This window comes from Necator americanus, chromosome I, assembly GCF_031761385.1.
Source record: "Necator americanus strain Aroian chromosome I, whole genome shotgun sequence".
NCBI classification, from domain to species: Eukaryota; Metazoa; Nematoda; class Chromadorea; order Rhabditida; family Ancylostomatidae; genus Necator; species Necator americanus.
The window spans coordinates 33,508,025-33,533,194 of record NC_087371.1 but is presented as its reverse complement, the minus strand read 5'-3'; the positions used below and the strand labels follow the sequence as shown (position 1 = coordinate 33,533,194).

Here is a 25,170-nt window from a genome sequence, read left to right as displayed (position 1 = left end):
ATAGAGTTTTCTGATTCCTGATGGTTAGCTCGAGTTTGTGGATGATGCTGTCTCGCCTGTGAAATCCATGCGTATGGAACAATGTTTAACTGAAGTTTGGATCCTTAGCTAATGCCTAAAATTACGGCGGATTCATATTTTTTCATGCTAAACGTTCTAGATTTGTTTCAACTCGGAACTGAAACGAACAGAAATCTCTTTACTACCTGAATCATTAGCGAAGTACATAGAAGGCTCTGCAAACTACTGTAGCTACCTTGGATTTGAAATGGCTCTCTATAGAATTCAAGGCCGAAACTACATATTCAAAATTTAAAAAAACGAAGTTGAAATATTAGTTCTCCAGCAGTTACAGTATCGTAGTTAGACTCAGCTTCTACCGTTATAACTGATGTTTGGCATTGACGCACTCTCTTATCGCATTAATAGAGGAAAACCTTTGTCAACGCGACTATTATTACCGGTTCTTCCTATAGTTGAGCAAGATAAAGTTACTGAATGCTTTTACGTTACGTACATACGTAGCAGCGATTAAACGGATCCCAATAGATGCTTAAGAAATGGGGATTTTTGAAAATCAACACCCCCTCACCCCCCCCCCCCCCTCAAAAAAAAAGTAACCTTACTTAGTAACCAGACCATTGACCGACTCCCTCCAAAAAATAGTAAGCTTACTTAGGAACTTAGCCGAACCATTTGACACTTGCTGCTAGCGTCAAGATAAAGATACAGTTGTGTTTTTTTGGGAAAATTTTCGTCCTAGAGATCTTTGTGGATGTGAGAGAGGAAGAAATTTTTTTCGGCTACAAAAAAAACGACAGCACCAAGTTCCACTATAATGAATTATTTCTCGATTCTCTGCAAAACATTCCAACTCAATCAAATATGTTTTCTTCTCTTCTTCTTTTCTTTGGTGCACCATTGGTGTATATATGAATGAATGAATGAATGAATGAATTACGTTGTTTTCATTATGATACCCTGAGAAGTGCCCCCGTGAGTCCACCCATTGCTTCAGGGATTTTGAAATTTCTCTAAACATTCCTTTCAACTAGAAATATCTCCACTTTTCCATAGATAGCACTCAACAGCAGCAACGGATATACATACTGGCTGCTGTAAGCAGCTTTCCGCCGCCGTCATAATTTTCCTTTTTGTTCCGCCCCTTCTCGCGGCGTGCTGATAATTTCATGGAGCATTTCGCAAGCGGTTCTATCGGTTTGTGCAAGACTGTTGTCGAAAACAGTTTTGCAGTTCTCCTACTCCTTCCGAAATTTCCTCGACACTGCTTCTACTTCAAATATGTTATCATTTTTAGTTATTGAATATCCACTTTGTTTTAATCTTTTGCAAAAGAAATTTTTCTTCTTCGAGAGTTTCTATAACTTCTGTTTACGCGCTCATTTTTGAGAGGTTGAAATCCAGAAATTTCTAACCCTGCTACTTCCAAGCAGCGCTCTAAAGTAAAGATTTCCCTCAATATTCCCGTACCGATCCGAAGTTAATCTGTAACCTTTGTAAAACTCAGAATTCTGCGAATAACAGTGTCTTGCTGCAGCAAAATCTTTTTCAACCAGTACTTCACAAGTGATCGCCAAGCTATGACACGAATATTCCATGTTTTTACACCATCACTTAAAAAATTTACCTATAAAGTGAGTCCAGGAGAACTACAGTAATACATAGTGTGTAGTCACCATCTCTTATTTGAGGTTAAATACTAAATGATAGAAAATAACCTATTTACAATCCCATCTTTCAACAAAACATCCAGCTAAATACTGTTATGGACGAGTCTATGGAAGTAGAAGTGCTCAGACTAATCATGAGGAATTTTTTTTTCCGCTATAAATCGGCAAATCCTCTGTTTTTTTTTTTTGCTCTTCGTGTAAACATCTTTCTCTTATTTCTGTTGTTTAAGCAACAATCTAAGCGGATTCAACATGATTTACAGCGGCTTATTTGTATTATTTACAAGGATGCAATCACTAACACATCATGTAACTCCCACTATTCAAATATGATGCTGCAAAAAATGCAAAAAATGCAAAAAAAAAAGGAAATGTTTCTAGAAATAGCTGCAAATTTAACAGTGGGAAATCTATGGTGACTCCGTCATGAAAAACACCCACAATATCTTCCCCATTAAAAACTACAAGGTATTCTTTAGTGATCAAATGTAAATAACTTATTTCGAGTTAGATTTGACAGAGGATCACAAGTACATTTTCGAGGAAAGAGCAGAACATTTGCATCGTCATCTACAATACAAGTACTTTTGTCGCGCAAATAACAAAAAAAAAAGCAATCATCGGAATTCATTCATTCGACTATTCATCATTCGAGATCATTCGCAGTATTCATTCGAACCTCTACTTCAGAAATTAACAGCTATGTAAGCATTTCCAGAATATCATATATAGAAATCGCCAGCTTCTAGCGGCAGGTAAAACCTCTTGACGCTCAAGAAACCTTTTTGTCGTCGATTTTTTTTTCTTAGTATTTTCTTATGAAATAAGACATCACAGATAATATAGCTCATAAAAACGTTCTCATGCGGATCATATGAAATCATTCAAGAAGCAATTTTAACTGATCTCCCCTAAAACCTTATCGCCTTTAAAGGAATATTTTTTGCACAGAGTTATGAGTCACTAAGCTTCCATTCCTAGCATATTTCAGCCGCTTAGGAATCTTAAAAAGTGTTGTACTTAGGAGAGTACAAAGAGTCATCACACTTTGTTAGTCGACTGATTCTTTGATTCAAGACAACAACATTCCTAACCTTTACGCATATATGTAGCTAGCTAACCTCAAAGCGTTAGATGCTGACGCTGATAATAACGTATTTGTTTCATCTCATTCCAGAAATGATTCCAGAAAGCATAGGAGATGAAAGATAAAGTGTTTGGTATTGTTTAATCTTTTAAGAATTCGTCAACGAGCGATTGGCTTCAACTTTGAAACGTAATCGAGTTTAGTGTGAGCATAGGACTATGGAATTACTTGATCACTTTTGAATTACTTGAATAATCGATGGATAAATTTTTATTTTATTTAATTTTATTTTTTTTAAATTTTATTTTTATTGAAGTCGTTCCAATATATGAATTATCTATTCAAAAAAGTCCAATTACCAGTTCAGCTACCTTGAGACTATGAAACGATTTGATGGCTTCAGGCGAATTCGATCCGTTCACCGTTGTGTAGTCACGGTTGAAACCTCTGCAAACACTGCGCTATACTTGCCCTTTTAATGAATATTCATTTAAAGAAATTTATATGTCAAAGCTTATCTGCAGTAGTATGTTTGGAAAAAAAAAACTTCTTATCTGGAGTGAGACTCTTTTACCCAGCACAAATCTCCTAAAAGTAACGACATAGCAAGGGAATCCTTTGGTGAATGAGATAAAGTGATCAGTTTTTAGCTAGTTGGACAAGTGTAGAACACTTCTCTGTTCACGTGAGCATAGTAGCTGTACACGTGCATATCTCACGTGAATGTATCATGAATCCTGACGAGTGCTATAAAATTGTACTCTTAGTTGATCTGACCTGCGTATACATCAGCGAATTTCAACGACATTGAAGAAATTTCATTTCACGTCACTAGATCTTATTTATTTTATTCTATTTTTCTAAAAAAATGTATACTGTATCGTAGTAATCCGTGTAACCTACTTTTTTTTTAAAGAAAAAAGACCTTTAAATAAACGAATACTAGCTCCGCCCATTTTAACGCCTAAGCACCAAATCATACAAAAGAAAATATAGGAAAGGGATTAATTCGCTAATCTTCGCTGATCTGAGTGAGCCACAACTTCTAACTCACTTCAGGATTTAAGGCTGCAGGTGACTATATGGATTTTATTATCATTTCTAAGGGAATTTCATGGAATTTCAAAAATTTTCAGGGAAAGAAAAAAGGAAACGTCTTCTTTCCCATTCCATGTTTCGGTGATAAAATAAGCTTACCTCAGATGGGTATAAGCGGAAAATAACTACGTGCCTGAGTTAACCCTATCGAAAATACATATCTAGCCTTCTACGTTAATTTTGTAACCGCATCTTTCTTCTTGTTGACTGATTCACCTCTCTTTCTCCAGTTTCTCTTTTTTTTTCACAGTTAAACTTCAAATGTTAAATGGCTTTGCATCATTAATAAAATCGAAGAAGAAAATAAAAAAAAAAGAATGATTTTTTTAAAGGACATTACCTATTATCCGTGCACTAGGTACGGTAGCGATTAATTGTTATCATCGAAATAGATTAGACAGTATACTCTGCATTCAAAACTACATCTGTACATAAAACTATACAACCATAATACACTAAATTTAATCCGCAAAGAAAACTATTATTTATCGAAGAAAGGACCGATGAATTCCAAGAAACAGAATTTATCGTTTGTTCACGTGATCACGGACACATTGGTTCCTAATCTGTAAACATTTGTTGCGTTTTTTAGATTTACACTACGTTTTTTGTTCAATTTTACTACGATAATTAAGATTTTTGATGCAATACATCAATACAATACAATGTAAGAAACAACTAATAATAATAGGATTAAAACATTTCACAGCTTTCAAACAGTTTGTATAAAGTGGTTTTTGTGACGTTATTTACATTTATTTATAGAATAAATAAATGTGGTTGCAGTTGACAGGTCCGCTTCTAGTGATTTGGCCAAACGACCTCTAGAATTAATTAGGATTAGTCCATCGAAGAGAAAAAAAATCGTAAAAAGTCGCCTAGTTTTTTTTTTCTTTGTTGACCTGACCTGTGTATTATATTGCCTTGTTGCTCTCTCACATCTGCGAAAGTTCTTTTTATTCTCTTAAATAAATTAATGGAAGTGTTACACTTCTTCCGGTGAACGAGCAACTAATTAATACTGTAATCGTACTTTTATTGTTTGCTACGTGCAGAATACCGTAACCAAACTCCTCATTTCAAGCATAAGAGAACTTAGGAACGTAAAAAAGAAGTCAGATTTGTTCTGTTCAAATGGTCGTTCCTGCACAACAGCTACATTTTGATGATTATAAGGCGACAAAAATTATTTTTATCCACCGTACCGACCACACGTCTCTAATCAGAAATCCGAAAGCAACCTATTTGACCATAACAATCACTAGAACTTGTTATACTGATACAATCTCGTCCACATTCGCTTCTGAATGTCTTTCACAAAAGGCGGTTTATGAAATTTTGCAGATCAAAATAACGGATTTTTAGGGTGGTATTAAGGCGCAGAACGTGTTAACGTGTGCTAGCCGCTTACTTAGGGAAGTAATACCGTAGTTAAGCTCCTTGAACAATCTCTTCCATCTAAATACTCTCACTTCTGATAAGTGGATGTTGTAGGTGGAGCGAAGTTAAGTGAGAACGCCTATATCACCGCCTCAAAAAAAAAAAAAAATCACAGAAGCTCTTCTAGTAGAAGTTTTTGTGATTTTCTGCATTCTTCTTGTTTTCTGTGCAATAAATATTGTTTTTGCTTTCGATTGAATCTTCTACATGATTACATTGAACCGATATCCCAAGCTATGTTTCCTCTAAGCTAAAAATTCTATCCCCCTAATCATTTATTAACAAACAATCACATCCAACCACCCCAGAGCACATAAGAACATCTTTCTTCTGTAGTTTTGTTCAAACACAGCTGTCGGCACCTTTACTGCGAAAGCTTTTCACGTGTTTGTTGTAAAAACAGACTATTATTTCCATTTCTTGTCTGTCGTACTCTTGCAATAGTCTTAGAAATGCAGCAATAGAACGAACTAATAATATGTCCTACTGATAAACGAAAATTGTTGTTGTATTCCCTTGTCTGTTCCTAGCACTGCTCATCTGATACGCTCCTTACTAAAAATCTTCTTTCCCTTGAACATTTGGTAAAGTAATTGAGAATGTACGTTTTTCTGTTTATTAATCTTCGGCTTCCTTCCAGGGGATAATCTGGGAAGTTTAAAATTTCGTAAATGTCAAGATATGCAAAATAAAGTCAAGAGTTTTCGTATTTCAGTCCACTTTGGTCAATTACTGTACTATAAGCTGGTGCAATGCAATTTAAAATACGAAAACACCTGACTTTATTTTACATATCTTGATATTTAAGAAATCTTAAAATTCCCAAATTATCCCCTGATTTGTTCATTTCGGAAAATTGCTTCTAAGTCGTTAATGCATTAGAATGGTATCTTCTCTCAACGATAAATCTCCAAATGTATTCTAAACCACACTCTCAATCATGTTTTCATTTCAGATGCGTATCCTCGCTCTCTGCCTCATGCTCGCCATGCCGCTGTTCTCGTTCGCTGACTGTGGTTGTGGTGCTAAATGCGCCACCTACACTGATGTTTCCAAATGTACTCGCTGTTGCACGACAACCGTAAAAAGAAGTCTTATTATGGCAGCACCACGACGTTCACATCGATTCCTTCTACCTGGCACATCACGTCAAATTCGCATACCAATGTGGCTTCAACCAGCTGCCACAGTCCGTGAGGCGTCACCGATTCTGAAGCATCGACGTCATCGTCGTCCAGCACGACGATACATTCTCGATGATATTCTCGCAGCTGCAATCGGCGCAAGCTCTACCTCGTAGACAACGATAAACGTCGTCGATCCTCATCGTCTGTTGTGCCTGTTAGAAAATTACAGACACGGATACTTCTTGTCAGAGATTGAGAGCAAGGCCATACTGATGTTTAAACCATCCGAATGTGTATTTGTGTCAACCATAGCAGGCAATATTGTGACAGAATTAGGTGTCTATTGTTTTATTGAGTGAACTTTTGTTTCATTAATTAAATGTCAATTGCGGGTTTTTACTAGAATTTTTCAGCGTTGTGAGTGTGGGTACTCACAAGGCAGTACCTCATTTTTTTCCCCTCATAAACTGCCAGTAGCCAATATTTGGTGGATGTGTTTTGTGACTTTTTGTTAGTGTGTTCCACTTTTTTTTGATTAATCACGTCATCAAATATCCTTTTGATGATCTTTCAATGAGCATAATATTGTGTCGTTTCATCTTTACTTAGTAATAAACTTATTACAATTTCTTTGTTCGTTATACATAAACCACGAATACGAAAATCAGAATTCTAACGTATAAAATTGAAAATGAGATCGGAATGTGAAAGTAATCATAATTGAGCACCTATAGTATCACATAAAATTAATATGCAATATTAATTTAATAAGTGTGAGGAAAGAACAGAGGTAAGCCACATATCAATGGTTAGCATAAGTTTCCACTAGGTGACAGAAGACACAAAGAACAGCTTACAGTACTCTTACGTCTCTAATCCAGAAATTTCGACGTCTCTAGTCCATTAAGATGGTCGAATATGTTGTATAGGGTACGATGAAGATTGTGCGATAGACGAGCGACGAACGCCAGCGGGATCAGTTTCCCATTTATTATCACTCCCGTAATCTATACATCAATGAATAACTGCACTGTAGAGAATAAAATCTTGTAAGAAAAAAAAAAACAAAATATAACTTCTAATTTCTTCCTTTTCGAGAGGAAGAGAACTTTCGAAGAAAAAGGGTAAGCCTACGTTATTTCTATCATTGATAACTGTCAGCCTGACAGATCGGTCTCACTAAATTATGTCACAGGGGACTTCTCACGAAGCACAGATGAAAAATAATAATAATGCTAATATTCTGCGTTTGCAGAATTTTTCGCTTGCGGGGGCAAATTTGAAGAGCGAAAATATCAAGCTAAATAGATATCTATAGTTCAAACAGGCTAACCGATTGAAAAAAATAAAATTAAAAACTCATTACTACGTAATTACGGTGTAACCTCGTTGTTCAAAACATACGAATTGATCACTGATGTTCAATCAATACTGTGCTTCAGTCTTAATTTTAATCCGTTATTAGTTTATAATGGTGACTAGACAACCGAAATGGTGTCAAACACCACAACAACAGATTCTTTCTACAGCTGTACGTGCTTTCATATCATGCAAAACAAAGATAGAACATCAGAAGACAAATCAATACAAATTCTTTTGAACTTGTTTATTTCTATAATATTGGATTTTAAAGGGCAAGAATAGCGATAACATGTTCTTCTTTTGAAAAAAAAAGTTAACGATCTCGGAAGCAGACACTGTTTGCAAATTAATTGATATTTTATGAAAAATTCCAAACTCTAAAGATTAAAAACACTTAAGATCAAAGAATATTTGCGAAACTGTGGATTGTAATCATACCTTTCTCACAGAAAATCCCAAATGCTTGCACACTCTTTTTTTATATCAACGTTAATAACATTCAGAAGTTGAACTCTTCCTTTGGTTCATAGGCCCACGTTCATTGATCTATTGAAACACTAACAACTATGGTCATCTCTTATTTAAGATTTCCATTCTCGCTTTTTTGAAATGAATCATACTGTAATGCAACGTGTTCACAGTTTAGTAAGAAAAAATGACTGCCCATAGTGTTAGGTTGTCAAACAGTATATTATAGCGAATTCGCTGTCTGATCAGCGGAAAATGGGAAGATCCACAGAAATTATGAAAATCTCAATGGGAAATCCTTTAAAAGGAGAAAATCCCACCATCCAAAACTCACCAAGTACAAAGTGTACATAACGCTGGTAAGCGAGTGTAGAATCACATCAGTAATCCTTTTCGACATATATATTCGCCTTTGGAAGGCTTCACTTTGCCGAGTTTTTGCCTGCGGTACCATCTGCCACCAGGCAATCCGATAACCCACATAGATACTCCGTACGAGTACAATCATACCCTGAAAGAATAAATAGCTACATCACTACAGTATCTGCTATGCCTCGCCTAAGAAGAAGAAGCTCACCTCTATACAGATCATAGACGAATAGATTGGATGCATCAGTTTAAATGTGGTGACACCAAATGATATTAGAGCTGTGGAGGTGAACATACAAGCACTAAGCAAGAGAAGTAGACGTCGCATCAGCATCTGGGAATGGTTCGGATCCGTATCCGACTTTTTCGAGGAAGTCTTTTCCACATTCCTCTCTTTCCTCTTCTTCTTCTTCGCAGTCTCCTCCTCATCAGAGTCTTCGTCGGAATCATGTTTTTCTATGTCAACACCGATTATCTGAAGGAATTTGTGAAAATTGTAATTCTGCAAGTTATTTGATAGCTGTTTAAATGGTGATCAACACGTTCGCTTTATCTACCTCTTTCGCTGCAGCTGGTAGACGCGGCGCGTTGCTAGGTGCCTCGTAGGAGGAATTAGTGATACTGGAGTTTTTGCTCGAAATAAAACAAGATATGGCACGTTACAGATCTATCTGCTAAAAAATGACTGCGTTCAGCACAGAAGAACACTTCTAATGGGTTATATGAACGATGCGCACAACGAAAATACATAATTTACCCAAATTTCACTTAAAACCAGCAGATCACCAAAGTGAATGTGTGTAGGAATCTTTCCAAGAATAAATAGGAATAAAGATGTAATCCACGACTGTGGTCGCGATCACGCTCAAATACCCTAACTACCATGGAAAACGTAAGAAACGGCCCTTTCGCATACGCGGCACGTTGCTAGGTGCCTCGTAGGTGGATATGACTTAAAAAGGCGGTTTACAATGCTGTGAACTACACCACAAAGCTATCTAATTTTGAAGAGATTCTAACACTCTCAATTTCGTAGAATGCTGCCTTCAACTCCGAATTTAACACTCCCTCATCGTATTTGTGAATTCTCGAAGAAAAAAAAAACAAGCATAGGAGAAGAAGAAAACTTAGAACTACCAGGGGATAAAGATTCCAATCCTAAAGAGGAATCATTATATTTTTTTCATAAATATTACAATAATAAGAATTTTCCTTGCATAGACAGAAATTTAACTCCTGAACGGAGAAATACCTGACTCTATGGAATGAAAGTAACATAAACGGCGCTCTTTGCAGACGCACAAGAAGCTACTGCATTTCTAGAATTTCACTAGAGCCTAGTCTGTTTCTGTATGGTCAGGGCTTTCTGATAGAAACATAGATGCAAGTAACGTTGACAAAAAGATTCCATAAAAATTACTGACGGTTTTCTACATATAAACTCAGATTACAGCCGATCAGTGGAACGAAAATAATCAAAATTCCATAACAGGCAGAGGAGAACTCAACGTTAGCAAAATTTCATATGTCTCGAACTAAAATTGAAAAAAAACTCTTGGCAAACTTCTGACTTATTAGTCTGGCTACGACCAAAGCGTTAAATCATTTAATCATAGCTTTCAACCATTAAATCCTAGTCCAAACATAGGCAACGCCCAAATTTTACTGGTTATCACCTCATAAAACCGAAAAAAGTCGTTAGTGGGACAGTTCACCGCAATAGACAATTACTCTTCTCTCTCAGCAACTCTTCGTTCTTACCACTTAGCTGGAAAATAGTTCAAAAAAGAAATGCATCCAGAGAAACAAATAATCGTAATGATAGTTACAACTACCATCTTGTTTTCAAAGATCAGCAATCGCTAAAAAAAACTGTCCGTCTTTGCACCGGATACGGTCGTTTATCTATTCATTAAAGCATAAACGCCAGCACCCTACGACAGCAGCGTTAGTGATACGAAAAAGTTTCCGTGGTGATGACGCAAATCCCATTATTTGTAGCCAAATGGGGAAGTAATTAAGGCGAAAAGATCAAAGAATCACTTTATTTTGGTTTTGCTGTGAATAAGAGAACAAGTATATAACGTAGAAATCATCATATTAAGGATTGGACGGTAAATAATGTCTTTTGTTCGGTGTACTAAATTTATTTACGATTTTTTTTTCAGTTGTCGCGTGCCAAAAAGTGAGGATGAGGAGTAGGGATGAAAATAAACCTTTAGCTTTTTTCATATACATTGAAAAATATCAGAAACTGTAAAGTTGTGAATTCGTTGTTCTCTCTTCGCGGCTCTACTCTTCGAAAATGTCAACTTCTAAGACATATAAGAGGGAACATTCACTTGAGGAACTTCCTACTGATATCAATTGATTTCCGTGCAAATTTCACTGCGATCATACATACATAAATGTGGGCAGAAGAAAGTGTACCGGAAGAGGAGGAAAATTTATTAAAACTAGATCATCTTTGTATAAGTTACACTCAGTCTTATTTCTTCAAATATCTAGCTTTGGTTATGAGGCACCTTAAAGGACCACTCCACGAATCTGGGGTGGTACGGGTTTCAGGCGAGTAATGCTTAAACGGGGTCGTAAGTTGTGGGGAAGAGGGTGATTCCGTTCATCTCTTCCTGCATCAATGTAAACGGGCGACCGGAACGCTGTTCTTACGATGGCTTCTGTTGCAATACGCAACGTTTGCGCTCTGCCCTGCCTGCGATTCGCTGTCCATTCGGACGAATCACAGGCGGGAGGGTGGCGCGCTGCAAGAGAGGACGTCGTAAGAAAAAGCGTTCTGCAGTCGTCACATTCGTTTACACCGATACAGGGAGAGATTAACGAAATCACTCTCCTCCCCACAATCTACAACCCTGTATAGGTATTACACGCTTGAAAGCCCGTACCACCCAAGATTCGTGGGCTGATGCCTTTAAGATGTATTCTAATCCATTAATCAATCAAATTTCGTCGTCTTACTAAAATTCCACTCTAAGTCACAGGAGCCTTCGCTCGAGGCACAAACATCATAGCAGTTTTCAGTGTACGCTACAAAGCACAGTAAAACAATGCACAACTTTGGGTTATCGTCACAAACCACATTCTGCCGCTAGTTTCAAACTTTGCGTAAGAGATTATGATCGTATCAGCTACGGTCTCAACATGAAGCTGTGATTTTTAGAAATTCACCTGATAGAAAGAAGAGGGGTTATTAGTTATTTTAGCAAGCAGATTACTTGAGAAACATAGAAAATCCACAGCATACGTTTCTACATTTACGTTATCAGATTGAGGATTGTAGATTGAGGATTTTTCCATTTCTATCCAAAACAATTTTTACCTTAATCAAAACAGAATCCAGAACAAATCAATCTAGTAAAAAATGTCAGAAGTAATTTTCTCAGTAGGATTTTTTTAAAATTTTCTTTTGTCTCAACAAGACAAAAGAAATCCGTCACCATACAGCGAACATAATCATCATTTAATGTTATTCTACCTTTTGCTCCGCAAGTTGCTACTCACCAGTTTCCGTGTTCGCAAACAAATTAAATCCGACCAATTCAGAGGAATATTTATGAACTAATTAATAGTAGACGAAGTGTTTGAGCACAATTCTTCAGAAAACTGACAATGTACCATTGGAATAATACTCATTGAAGTACTATTTCAGTAATTCCTTGCACTTTACTTTTACTAGTACTTCTTTTGCTCAGTCAAGTAAAAAACTAACTAAAAAGTCTAATGAAAAGGATAAGATCAAAGCTTATAAGGACGCGAACTTATCAAGTTAAGCAGTAAGAAATAGAAGACAGACACTTTAACTTTACTTTAAGACTTTAACTTAACTTTAAGACTTTAACTTAACTTAATTAGAATTGCATAGCTCGCAGGCTCGCCCGCTCGTTTGCACAGAAGAACATCATTGTTCTTCTGGCGTGGATTTTTCAAACACTTCCGTAATTGCATTTAGAAGTATTTCATTCAACTCCAACTTTTGAAACATTGGATTTTGCTGGAGCAGGAAAAGTTTAAAATGGTACTGATATCAAAAAATGAACTTTTTAATCATTAAGAATCTTTGAAAAGTAAAAACAATACGGATGATTGTTCAACTTTCTTCTTCTAGATGTTCCAGAAATTTTTCTTGGAAATATTTTTGGCTAAACGATTGGTGACACACGAGGATCAAAAACATACCGTATCCTTCCTGCTCATATATGTCCACGGTAGGATGAGGATGGATTCATCAAAGGTAACTAGAACAAGCAGGAAGAATGCTGTCTACAAGTGCTTCCACTCTATTTCCAAGAAAAAAAATTCTAATTCCACGAAAAACTTCTAATTCCAAGAAAAAACGATCATTGACGTTGAACAGACGTATCACTGTTATCAGCATTTCCGTTCAGCATTCTCGCAGAAGGGAAATTGTTCACATCTTTTGTCAACAGAATTACTATCACAAATTCGGCAGGATTAATTTTGGAGTTCGCTCTCAACCTATGATAATATGCAACGGGTCGAATGACCTACGGCTTTGTCTATTTTTTTTTTTGTTCTTCACGTGGAATTGTGGATTTTCAGATTTCAGAAAACGCATCGTGTGCAGGTCTGAAAGTTCTCCGCAGATGTGAAAGCAATGGGCAATTGGTTAACTGATAAAACTCTCAACGAATACAACAAGATGACAAGAGGTAATTCAATGTAATAAACAGCTAGGGTCAAACAAGCAAAGGACGAAATCATTGCCAAATAAAAACCCACAGATAACGAACTCATTATTCACAACGAGGAGAATCTCGCATGATTTTCACGTGATCTGGGACATTCCTGACATTCTTATCTTTCTGAAGCAAACAACACTAACTAACAAAATTTCCTCTAAAAAAAGTAGATAAACCGCTGATGACAGTAACCTTCGAGAAAATTACTGTCATTATTATATTCTACCAGTGAAAATAAAACTTAAAGGCATCACCCCACGAATCCGAGGTGGTGCAGATTTCAGATGGAGTATTCGTATACGGGATGGGAGACTACGAAGAGGGAGGTGATTCCGTCCATTTCTTTCTAATTGCCGTAAAAAACGGCCCGGAAGATGCGGCGCCGCGCAAGACTGGCGCGCTCCAATCGAACCTCTTGTACAAAATGGTGCGCCAAAACGAATGAAGCCGCATCTTCGTTTACCCGTTTTTTACGGCAATTAGGGAGAAATGGACGGAATCATCCCCCTCTCCGTAGTCTCCCATCCCGTATACGAATACTCCGCCTGAAATCTGCACCACCTCAGATTCGTGGGGTGATGCTTTTAAATTTATTCCACAGTCAACGATTCTACTCTTCTATAAAACAGGAACTTTTACTTTAATGCAAGTTCTCCCCATCTTTTATTTGCAGTCTTCATTTTTTTTTTGAGAAGAAATCACATTAACGAGCTTTCTCTGCTACCTTCAAGAACAGTACACTGACTGATCTGAATCTACTACTGACTTAGTAATTTGATTAATAGTTAATTTTCCGACAAATTTGATGTGGATTTGATTTTTTTTTTGGCTCTTTCTGGCTTTGCTTTTCCTCTCTTATCCTAATCAAAAATTATTTCATCATTCTTTCCAATATTTTTCTCAATCACGAAAAAAAACAAGAAAAAACAGCAAAAAATAGTTTTAAAACTCATTTTTAGAGTTTTTCACAACATTTTACCGATTGTTGGTCGTTTATAGTACCAAAAAGTGTTCATAATGAAAAGGAAAATCAATTTAATGAGCATAAATTTCAAAAATTGTTTTTGAAACTTTCCAAGAGCGGAATAGAATCGACAATAATTCAAAACAATAGAGATGAACAGTATTTGATGACCCATGCACATGAATAGCCCAACACTTCTAATGTGCAGTAGGGAAGGGCGTTGACGACTTCACAATATATAGACCCGTTAGGTATAGAAATGTTGAAAAACGTTCCGAGCCTTTGCCGAAAGAAAAACAACGAAATAACAAATTTTCCATCACATCCACTCAAAATACCTAACTTATCTAAGATGCAAAAAAAACTTTTTATGAGATTTTCCGCCTAATGTAAAACTAAAATTCATGCCACCCCAGTAGGTAATCCGCTGCAAAATTAAAAAACGGTATATTTCTCAATCAAAAATATTTTTTTTTAAAGACTACCGAAGGGGAACACAATGAAAAGTAGTAAAACAAGAAATACGTCAGTTTCAGGGTAAGGGAAAAACATCTAGGAAATCTTGCCTTATGCCGCATATTGTACAATAGTCTTCCTAATTTCTTTCACCACTCTGAACCTTAATTCCCTCTTAGGATATCTCTATTGAGGTTGGAGGATCCGGCTTCGAGCGTTCCGGGGCGCTATTTTCTACGAGTTCGCGCCAGTCTTGTGCACGCGTCGTCTTCTTCGGGCCGTTTTTTTTACGGCAATTAGGAAAAATGGACGGAATCACCCTCCTCTCCATAATCTACGACCTCGTATAGGCATAACCCACCTGAAACCCGCACCACCCCAGATTTGTGAGGTGATGCCCTTAACCAGTAAGCTAAGTTGACTCTATCTATCACCAACACTTAATCGATTGAAAGCATCCAAACACTTCTGAGATAAAATTAACTGGACATTTTCCGAGATAATGTGACAAAAAAAAACTGGTTTTTCAAACACGTGTCATAACATAGCAAAATAATTTGTTATATTATAAGATGTTCACTTATTAGCTCGTTGCTCTCAAAGAAACACAGATTATGATAGCTCACCGTTTCAAACCGCTGGTTCGCCATTGTTGTGACTGACGTCACCGACCAAACGATTATGAACCATATCGCAAACACAGAAGCGTCCGTGACCCGTAGTGACCAGTCAAAAAGTCCGGGTCTTTTTGATTTGCTGAGCGGTGGAGAACTATAAGCAGTACATTATAGACATGCAGTGAATGATTCTCGTAACTCACGTACCTCACTGGGTTGTTTTCTTTTTCTGTATTCCTGACAACGACATAAGCAAGCATCAAAAGTTTTTCGACAACAAATTTCCTAAAATATGGGACAGAATCAAGCAAAACTCCCCGTATGAAGTAAAAATTAGCCAGCAAAACTATCCAACTCATAACATCAAGCACAAGAAATTAAAAAGTTATCAGTCAATAGTACCGAGTAAAGGAACTATACAACCAATTTCCATTCTAGTTTTCAACAGCATCTACATTTTTCAACCATTCGCCTATCAGAGATAATTTTGCAATCGAGTGACACCAAATCTTTCAATTCTGGAGCCATTTTACTTTCTTTCCAAGAACAATAGAGCCGGGCAAAACAGGGCGTTTGAGATAATCTATCGAAAAACAATTCTATTCATAGAATCAAGAATGTTTACGAAGCGCTGATAGCAGATTCAAATTCAGAATAGAACCTATACCAATGATTGTAGAAGATTGATTCAGGATATTGTAAAATGTTGTGCTGCCGAAATTAGCCAGATCCAATGAAAATGTAGAAATCTTCAGGAGAAAGTTGTACTACGACAGGAACGAGACTAAGAAAAAAGAAGCGGTGATGTTGAGGCCTCTTCATATAAGGACTAAGTAAACAACTTTACGGTGAATAATATCGTTGAGACCTACATATTCCAGAAACCACGCTTCAAGAGTCGATAACAACTGGGTTCTACCTACGTTTATAAACTACGAACTCTATGATAAAGCCATCCTATTTCTCTCAAGTATTATACATCCATTATGTCTGCTATCATCTATATGAATTATTACTGTGCTAATATTATGTCTATTAGTTTCTTCAAACGTTATGCATACATTATATTTATTATTATTTTCTATTATTATTTTCTCTACCTCTATTACATATTCCCATCAAAGTATCTAAAGTCCATGTGACTCCTTTTCCTAATAAAGAGATATGAAAAATATCGCATTGACCAAGTTAAAACCTCTCTAGTCCAGTTCGTTCGGGTAGTACCATTGACCAAGGCATTAAAAGGGCATTTAAAGGCATCACCCCACGAATCTGAGGTGGTACGGATTTTAGGTGGAGTATTCGTATACGGGATGGGAGACTACGGAGAGGGGGGTGATTCCGTTCATTTCTTCCTAATTGCCGTAAAAAACGGCCCGGAAGATACGGCTTCAGGCGTACTGGCGCACTATTTTCTGCAAGGAGTTCAACTGGAGCGCGCCAGCCTTGTGCGGCGCCGCATCTTCGGGGCCGTTTTTTACGGCAATCAGGAAGAAATGGACGGAATCACCCCCTCCCCCTCTCCAGAGTCTCCCATCTCGTATCCGAATACTCTACCTGAAATCCGTACTTCCTCAGATTCGTGGAGTGATGCGTTTAAACTCTATAAATACCTATCAGGCCGATTTTCTTTTTGGGACTCGACTTATAACACGGCTCTTCACCTTTCGAAATTTTATTACTCATAGTGACGACAATGTGTACTGAGTAAACCGTTTTCTTTTGTTTGTGTTTATACTCTTCAAATCCATTTTATTGACATTCAACCTAAAGCGGGAATACATTGTGCAAGAAATAACGACGATGTCTCTTCTGGTAGGTTCCCCATCAAAATCTTACTTTTTAACATGGGAAATGAAATTATTACTAAATAACTACTAAATAAGAATATACATTATCTATCCTCGAGGAAGTTGAGAGGATTTTAGATTTTCAGGAAGCCTTCATGAATTCTAGCGATGCAATGTGTCACCATCTCCATCTTAGAAAAATCAAAATTTTGGAAAAAAGACTTCTTGGGCAGAAATGAATGTAAATCAAGCTAATAATTCCAGCCTCTATAACAAGAAACTATCAAATACAAGCTGCTTGAAAATTTAATTACAGATGAGAAAATCGTCTCGAGCTACTTGATCCGTTAAAGCAAACCTTCTGTTTATCTGACAACTAAGATTCGGATTTTTTTTGACCCATACGAAAAAAAAAATGGTTGCTAAATCACTCTTAAAACTGTGCGGAAATCCCAACAAAAAAGAGAAAAAAAAGCTGAATTTATTCGGTTTCACTTCAGCGATTGATGCAATCTTTACACAGGTCAATGTCCTCAGCGCATTACGCAAATTCCAGCGATGACTGTACGGGTCAAAGTCTAGAGAATAACGTCTTTTGAGAGCATATAACACCCATTAAATTGATATCAGTATTCCGAAACGGTAATAAAACAAAAACGATTACCCCACGCTCCGCGGCTCCTGTGCTCCCGGAACCCCGACGCGCAAGCTTTAATCATCAAAGGACTGTAGAATAGAGCGTCTCATAAAAGGGACCCGGGATTCACCGTCATAATTTTGGATGAGATTCAACAAGGAAGGAACCTTGTTGAATCTCATCCACCCTGAAGTACAAAATCACTTGATGCATGAAATCGACACCATTCCAACCCATGACCAATGCAGCTGCAGTTGTGGAAAACTTTGCGCAAAGTGCGAAATGAGACCCTCGTCTGCTGCACAGTCGAACTGAGAGTTAGGTATTGGTATTGGTGATACCCAGAGATTGATTACTCAATAAATAAATCGAAAGTAGGATGAATAATAAAAACATAAGTCACGGATGGTCTGCCCATATAATAAATAAACATAACCACAAATTTCTTAAAATAATCAGAAACCGTACACATATATCCCAATGTTTGATGCACCTCCCAACATCCAAAAATAATGAACGTTGAATGAATGGATGTGGAACCTTTTTAAAACTACAAGAAAATCACAACAGGGGAGTGCTACTATAGACGGATGGCATGTGTGGGGGGTTCGGCATCGTACATCAGTACTTCAGAGGTGCTCCTATATGGAATTAGTTTAAGGGAAAAAGTAGATTCATCGACGAGGCTCGAAATGCAAACTAAATTAATTATTCGAATGAAACCAATGAATAGGCTCCTGTGAAGCCCGGAACGTGTGTAAGGGGATGTGTTATCCTGCACCTCGTAGAATCAAATGCTGGTCTCATGCTGTTTTCTACGACGATTAAAGGCATCACTCCACGAATCTGGGGTGGTACGGATTTCAGGTGGGCAATGCCTATACGAGGTCGTAGAATTTGCCGTAAAAAACGGCCCAAAAGATGCGGTCAGGGCACAAAACTGGCGCGCTCCAATCGAACTCGTTGTAGAAAATCGAAAGGCGCCTTGAAACGCTCGAAGCCGCATCTTCCTGGGCGTTTTTTACGGCAATTGGCTAGAAATGGACGGAATCTCTTTCCCGTAATCTACGATCCCGCATAGGCATTGGCCACCTGAAATTCATACCACCTCAGATTCGTGGGGTGATGCCTTTAGGGGAAGTTGAGCGGAGCTATACTTCCGTTTCCGTAACAAGATAGAGATATGGAAAGTGACACGAGGGAAATAATTATGGAAAATGACACGTGGGAAATAATTAACTGGATTAAAAGGTTGTCGCTGTTTTGTTAAATAAGATATGTTGATAATAATAGTTAAGTTAATAATGTTTGATAATATTGAATATTAGAATATTGCATACAATCAATAAGCTTGTTTACAGCAATATCGTGCACATGCGTGGCTATGAGATGGCAAGAAAGCAAAGTATAAGATTGAGAAATAAGTCGTATTTTTACAATGTGAAAAATGCGATAGAAAAGTCGTGTTTTGTATTTTAATCTTGTCGACTCTCATTTTTTTAAAGTTACTAAAATGGTGTATCAGCCAGGGAGAAGTATTTTCGACACCATTTTTTTGTTTTGTTTTGTTTGTGCATTTATTTAAGACGATAAGACCGCTGAAGCTGATATTGATACTGTGTAGAGAGAAAGAGCAACACTTTAAAAATTCCGCCCTTCTTTTTTATTCGTACCTTGAAAATAGAATTTTGAAAAAAAAAAGACGGGTCAAACAACGGTCGACCAATTATGGTGAGTTACAAGGAGATTCGTTTTTCCCCTCCCTTTTATAACAAAAAAAAGAGGTACTACAAACTAATCAACGATGCGCTATATGTTGTTATTCTTCCCATCGCTTCCAACAACTTCCATCTATCACTCAACAGCTTTTCGACGAACCTTTTTGGCTTTTCCGATTATTTCCATGGATTTGTTTAAACTTTTCAAGTAAACAAAGCACGAATAGAACAATATTTTTTTAAAATTTAGTTTAAAGTTCTTAAAATAATTTGTAAAACTTCTATACAAAATAAGCATATATATTCATTTATTTTCACTTTACTTCTACCTTACTTTTTTTTTTACTTATCTTTTTATACAATTTTTTTAAAATATATTTATTCATAAAATCCTCAAAATTTCTTCACCTTTTTTTCTTTTTCTGAATTTTTTTGCTCTTTGTAGAACTTTAATCCCTCATTCGATTACCTCTATGCACCGCTCAGATCTCATAAAAACACCTTCACCAGTCTTATTATCTCAGTTAGATGCAAAACACAGGTAGCGAAGCTCTGTTTCACCCTCTATATTTACTACATGCAAAGAAAAAACAGAAACAAAGAGAAAAAAAAAGAAGAAGCAAAAACACAACGTGAGTACCTCTATGTTGTAGAGTAATATATTCTCTATCGAGTGATGTATAATACTTTGAAAACACTTCCATTCATATTGCATATTTTTCACCTTGAAAAAGACGCTCACAATCACACACTCCTCAATCCGGTGAATGTCACATATGATTATGATTCACATATGATTTTTTGTCAAAAAAAGAAACATCATTTGCTCTTAGTATTTCCCCTTTTCTCCTTCTTATACTCGAAGTCGATATTTTTTCGCGCATTGGTACCTTAGTGCAGTTGCAGTCCAATTAGTTTACTTTCCACAATTCGAATGATACATGTTGATTTATCTCTAAGAGAAGCAGCTCTACCAAACAACAGCGCGCTTGTGCCTGAGGAACAGTTGATCTTATCCTGAGAAAGCATTCCATTTTACGTGTGTTCCAATCCTTGCTACTAGAGGAAAAACAGCATATTGATATACTTCAGAAACCTCATCTTAAAAGAATAATGATAAAATCTTTTAACCATGAGGAAAAAAAATTTACAATTCATACATGATATCGAAGATTGACACACCATTTTGAGGTGTCAGTTTTTAGTATCACAGAGTACCTGTGCACTTAGGTTTATTATCGTGTATTACCATCTTAAGCGGAGATAACTTCGTAAGTCTAATCAACATGTCAATCCAGCTAAATAAATGATATCTCGCTACAGTCATTATACCCAAAAAAGGTAGTTGCACTTTCGGATCGACGCTCCTCGGCAGAGTCGTGCCAATAAAGAAATTTGCGGGAACTATAAAATAACCTTGTGAAACTACCATCGTCAGAAAAATGTCTCGTATTCCCATTGTTAAACCGCGTGCGGAGGCCATGGAATTATTTGCTTCGCTGTATAAACCACAAGAACCGAAAAGATAGTGGAATTTTCCATGTGACAGAATAGATTAAGTTCAGATAAGGAGCACCCACGTGACTGCATTAATTTTGGTAGATAGCGGGATCCTCTATGTTTGTAAACATAGTTATCTAAACGGTCAACCGGAATTTGGTTATGAAAAGTGAAAACTGGGAGCGTTAAAAACAAGTTAGTCCGTTAGTTTATGATTACCGCCATCAGCTGGTACAAAACCAATACAATGAGAAAGGTGGAGAAGATAATTTGCTGATGGAGCACTTTCAGCGTCTGAAATCAGACCAACAGCACCATTCAGATACAAAACTAGGGATTTCGGACCCAAACTGATTCCTCGGTCAGAGTCAAGCGTGTGATATTTTTTCCATCGGGGGTCGTACAGAGAGGACAAAATATTACGTGGAATAAGATAATTACATACATTATAAAATATCATATTTAATAATATTAGGTAATTCCATGCACTACAAAGTATTATATTAGGTTTAAGGCGTACGACAGTAACATGGAACAATCAACACTTTGTTTTGAAGATGTATAACGTGTTGACATCGTGACATTGGGACCATTCATGTTCAACACCCCACAGAACCAAATTTTTGCAAAAGAGATAGAAACTTAAAACAACTCCTAAAAGATAGAAAATTTGATTATAAATAGTTTATATCAGTTTAAAAGTGGATTTTATGGAATATAATGGCCAAAAATTCAGAATATGTACACATTATTGTCTGGAAGATAGCGAATAACTTCGTTCGTGACAAGAGAAAAGACATTTCATCGATTTTAAATTAAAAAGAAGAAAAAAGTTAAATGTTCCAATACCAATATTTCAAAAACATTTCAGTTGCTCCTTCCTACTACTTGGCGTTTCTTCGCTTCTGTCACCTACCGATTTTCTCTTTCGCCATTTGTTTCTGGGCTAATTTTCGATTTTGGTTTTTCGAAACACACGAAATTTCCAATCTATTGAATTGGCGGCAACCGAGAACTGCCGTAGCGACGTAGGAGGAGGAATACCTACGTAGGAAGTATTCCTCCTCCTACGTCGCTGCGACAATTCCCGGAATAGAACAAGAAGAAAAGTGGGTGGGGTCGTATTCGATGCGGTTGTTTCCCATCGCCAGGCATGACCCACAAAATATAAATGAAACTAATGTAAACTCTGAAAATGTTCACTTCATTCTAAAACAAATGTTTTGTAAAGAGTTGAATGCAATGATGTTCATAGGTGCGATAGGGAGGAGCCGGACCCTCCTCAGGTGAAAGGGTCTAACTCGTGGGCTGCAGCTCACGTTATGAGGATTCCTTCGCCGACCGTCCAAAAGTGAAGAGGGTCGGAGCACCGACTCCGACAATCGTATCTATGATAATGTTGTTGTATTGCTTGGTAACAAGAGGAGAAGAGCGTTGAATCGCCCGTCTTAGGATGTACTAAGCTAACTCATTTAATCATTCCTTATAACTGCTTACAAAATTTTTTGCACATGTGGCTTACCCCCGTAGTATAAAGAAAGCAATTCACTAAGTTCTGCATAAAGAGTTAGATTTAGTTTGAATGCTTCTCTAAAAAACAAACAAAACATTATCATAGATGCGATTGATTATTATGACTGCGATAGACGACATACCTTGGCCAGGATGCGGGCAGTCGCCCGCCAATTAAGTCAAGTAAGCCAAAACTGCGATGCTTTGAACATCACAGCTCAACGTTTCAATATCCAACACTACTATTTTGCTATATCAGGAGTTTTGTCGAAAAAGTATGACAGAGAATCAAAATGAGCAACGTTTTATTGCTAACCCACGTCAGGCAACTACCTTAGAGGACACCTACAATACACGTGAAAATGAGTGGACTGGGATTCGACGAAAAAAAAAACTCTTGTAAATTGTGTAATTTCACATTTGGATGTATTTAAAGACAGCGACAGCTACCATTGTATGGAAACCCAAGAAAACGTAGAGACTAGGTTTTCGATCACGAAAACGTGAATGTGGCTCCGCTCAACTTCACTAATCGTCGTGAAACGCCTTATTGGGGAACCGCCTTATTTCGTACGAGGCACGCGTTATAACGCCTCCTCATTAATTTTCCAGTCTCATTAGTAGCCCATTGGTTTTATTGAATGCACTGGTGAAGAGAACTAATTGATCTTCGACCGCTCGCTCCTGGACACAGCGCGTGCACAAGGGTAGCGATTTGCAAGTGATTTCGTAGGAAAGGACCCCATCTTCTCCATCATTTTTTACGACGATTAGTGGAACTTGAGCGGAGTCACGTTCATTTCCGTAATCTACAACCCGAACTCCACATTTTCCCTAAGGTTTTCGTACTACGTCAATTCGTGATACGCTGTCTTCAACAAAACTTAATATTTAGGTAAAGACATTTGGTAGGCAAAGTCCTTCGTAGTCAACAGAGAAATCCGCTTTTTCTTCCGTAACGATATGGGCGGGTGTACCACAGTCGGTTAGAGGTTCCACTGCTTGCACAATCGATCGGAAGTTTGGATCTGCCCTAGAGCTCACCAAGCCTTTCATCCTTCCTGGGTCCATAAATTGGTAGAAGACTTGTCTGGGGGATAAAAGCACTGACTTGACACATCGTCTAGCCCCGCAATTCATTGTCGTGTATAGGCCAGTTACATGCTCGTGAACCTCAAACGATTTTGAATAGAAGTGAACGTGGAGGCGCATCCCTAGCGGATTTATTAACGCTAGAGATTTTACCCTTTACCCTTTAACGATAAGAAGGATGAAGAGTCTGAACAGTCTCATTGGCCGTTTTCCCCTCAAACCAAAATAATTTGGTGCAACCATTCGATCCAAAATGAAAAATAGAGAAGTAGAAGTAAAAATAGAAAAATAGAAAATTGAGAAAATAGAAGCAGAAATTAACCAGTGCCATTTTTACATCATCTTGTTTTTTTCTTAAAAGAATGATCACAATCAGCAACTAACCTCATCATACTATTGGCATACTCTGTTTCTCTACGCTCCATTTCTTGCACGTAACCCGCAGGTGCGTGTTTCACTTTCATGAACGGTTCTAATACAAGTATCTGGACAAGCACACTCACGACGGAAACACAAAGCAGGGTAAGCTAAAGTAAAACTTTCCTGGTTTCCTTCAATAATAGATTCAGAAAGAAAACAAACCCAAACATATTCAAACGATAAAACATCGAAGAACAAGTGATCCAACCGGACTTGTCCAAGAAACCACTGTATGACAGCACCTGTCTCTCTGGAAAGATTACTATTTCTTCAGGCGGCTCATCTAGAAATTCAGCAAATCAAACTTTGCATTCTCGAACACAGCAACTATCTTTTCACGAAACAGAAACATCGTCCCTGGCCCTCCTTTAACTGTAAAAATAAAACGTACGAAAAAAATAGCATACAAAATGTCTCAGGAGACGCACTTATGACTTCTTCCTTCGGACCGTTCCGCCAGTGACTCTCCACGTCGAGCGTGAAGGGGCAGTAGAATATTGATGATTGTATTGAATCCCTTAGTCGATACGACGGAACCGAAGTGATCGGTACGCTCACATCAATCAGACAGGTACAGCACCACACAACAAAGAACCATCCCAGAAGTAGACCACTTAGGATTGACTTGCCTTCCATTATCCTGGATTCAAGCAATTTTAAGAAAGGGATGATGATGCAAAATACTTCGTGCACAGATGAGGAAATAAATGAGGGAAGAATGAAATAATCCTAGGGAAGAATGATAGTCTAGGATCAAACAGTCTAACGCTTTTAAATAGCATAATGCCCAGACTTCGATTTGCGGTTGTTCCGTAAGCGGTTGCGCTCGAAGCAGAGCGGTGGAAAACAGCGGTCGACGATGGGACCATCGCGAACTGCAACGATGGGTGGTGTTAGCGAGGATTATATCACAATCCTAACCGCTCTTCATCGCTCCGCTTCTAACGAACGCGCTTACGCAACTGCACCGTGCTTCACTTCATTTTGTTGACCCCACTATGCGCAAAGTTACGTGACGAAATTAAGTCCCCTCACTCAAGCCGCAAATTATTCGGAATTTACAATTCTAGTGTGCATCACTGAGACGGCTCTGTCGCGTCCTCA

General features: G+C 37.5%; 2 protein-coding genes across 2 annotated transcripts; one reads left to right on the top strand and one right to left on the bottom strand.

Annotated features, from left to right (window-relative positions):
- Positions 1-6,271: 6,271 nt before the first annotated feature.
- RB195_007676 (uncharacterized protein) lies at positions 6,272-6,616 on the top strand (the record flags this gene model as incomplete). Its single annotated transcript, XM_064181429.1, has 1 exon — positions 6,272-6,616. The coding sequence occupies one exon, from the start codon at positions 6,272-6,274 to the stop codon at positions 6,614-6,616; it is 345 nt and encodes a 114-aa protein (XP_064038219.1).
- Positions 6,617-7,315: 699 nt separating this feature from the next.
- Positions 7,316-24,702, bottom strand: RB195_007675 (uncharacterized protein; the record flags this gene model as incomplete). The annotated part of the gene is made up of 9 exons (XM_064181428.1): positions 7,316-7,450; positions 8,608-8,784; positions 8,851-9,117; positions 15,407-15,551; positions 15,605-15,682; positions 24,031-24,173; positions 24,229-24,316; positions 24,372-24,438; positions 24,495-24,702. The coding sequence occupies 9 exons, from the start codon at positions 24,700-24,702 to the stop codon at positions 7,316-7,318; spliced, it is 1,308 nt and encodes a 435-aa protein (XP_064038218.1).
- Between the last annotated feature and the right edge of the window lie 468 nt (positions 24,703-25,170).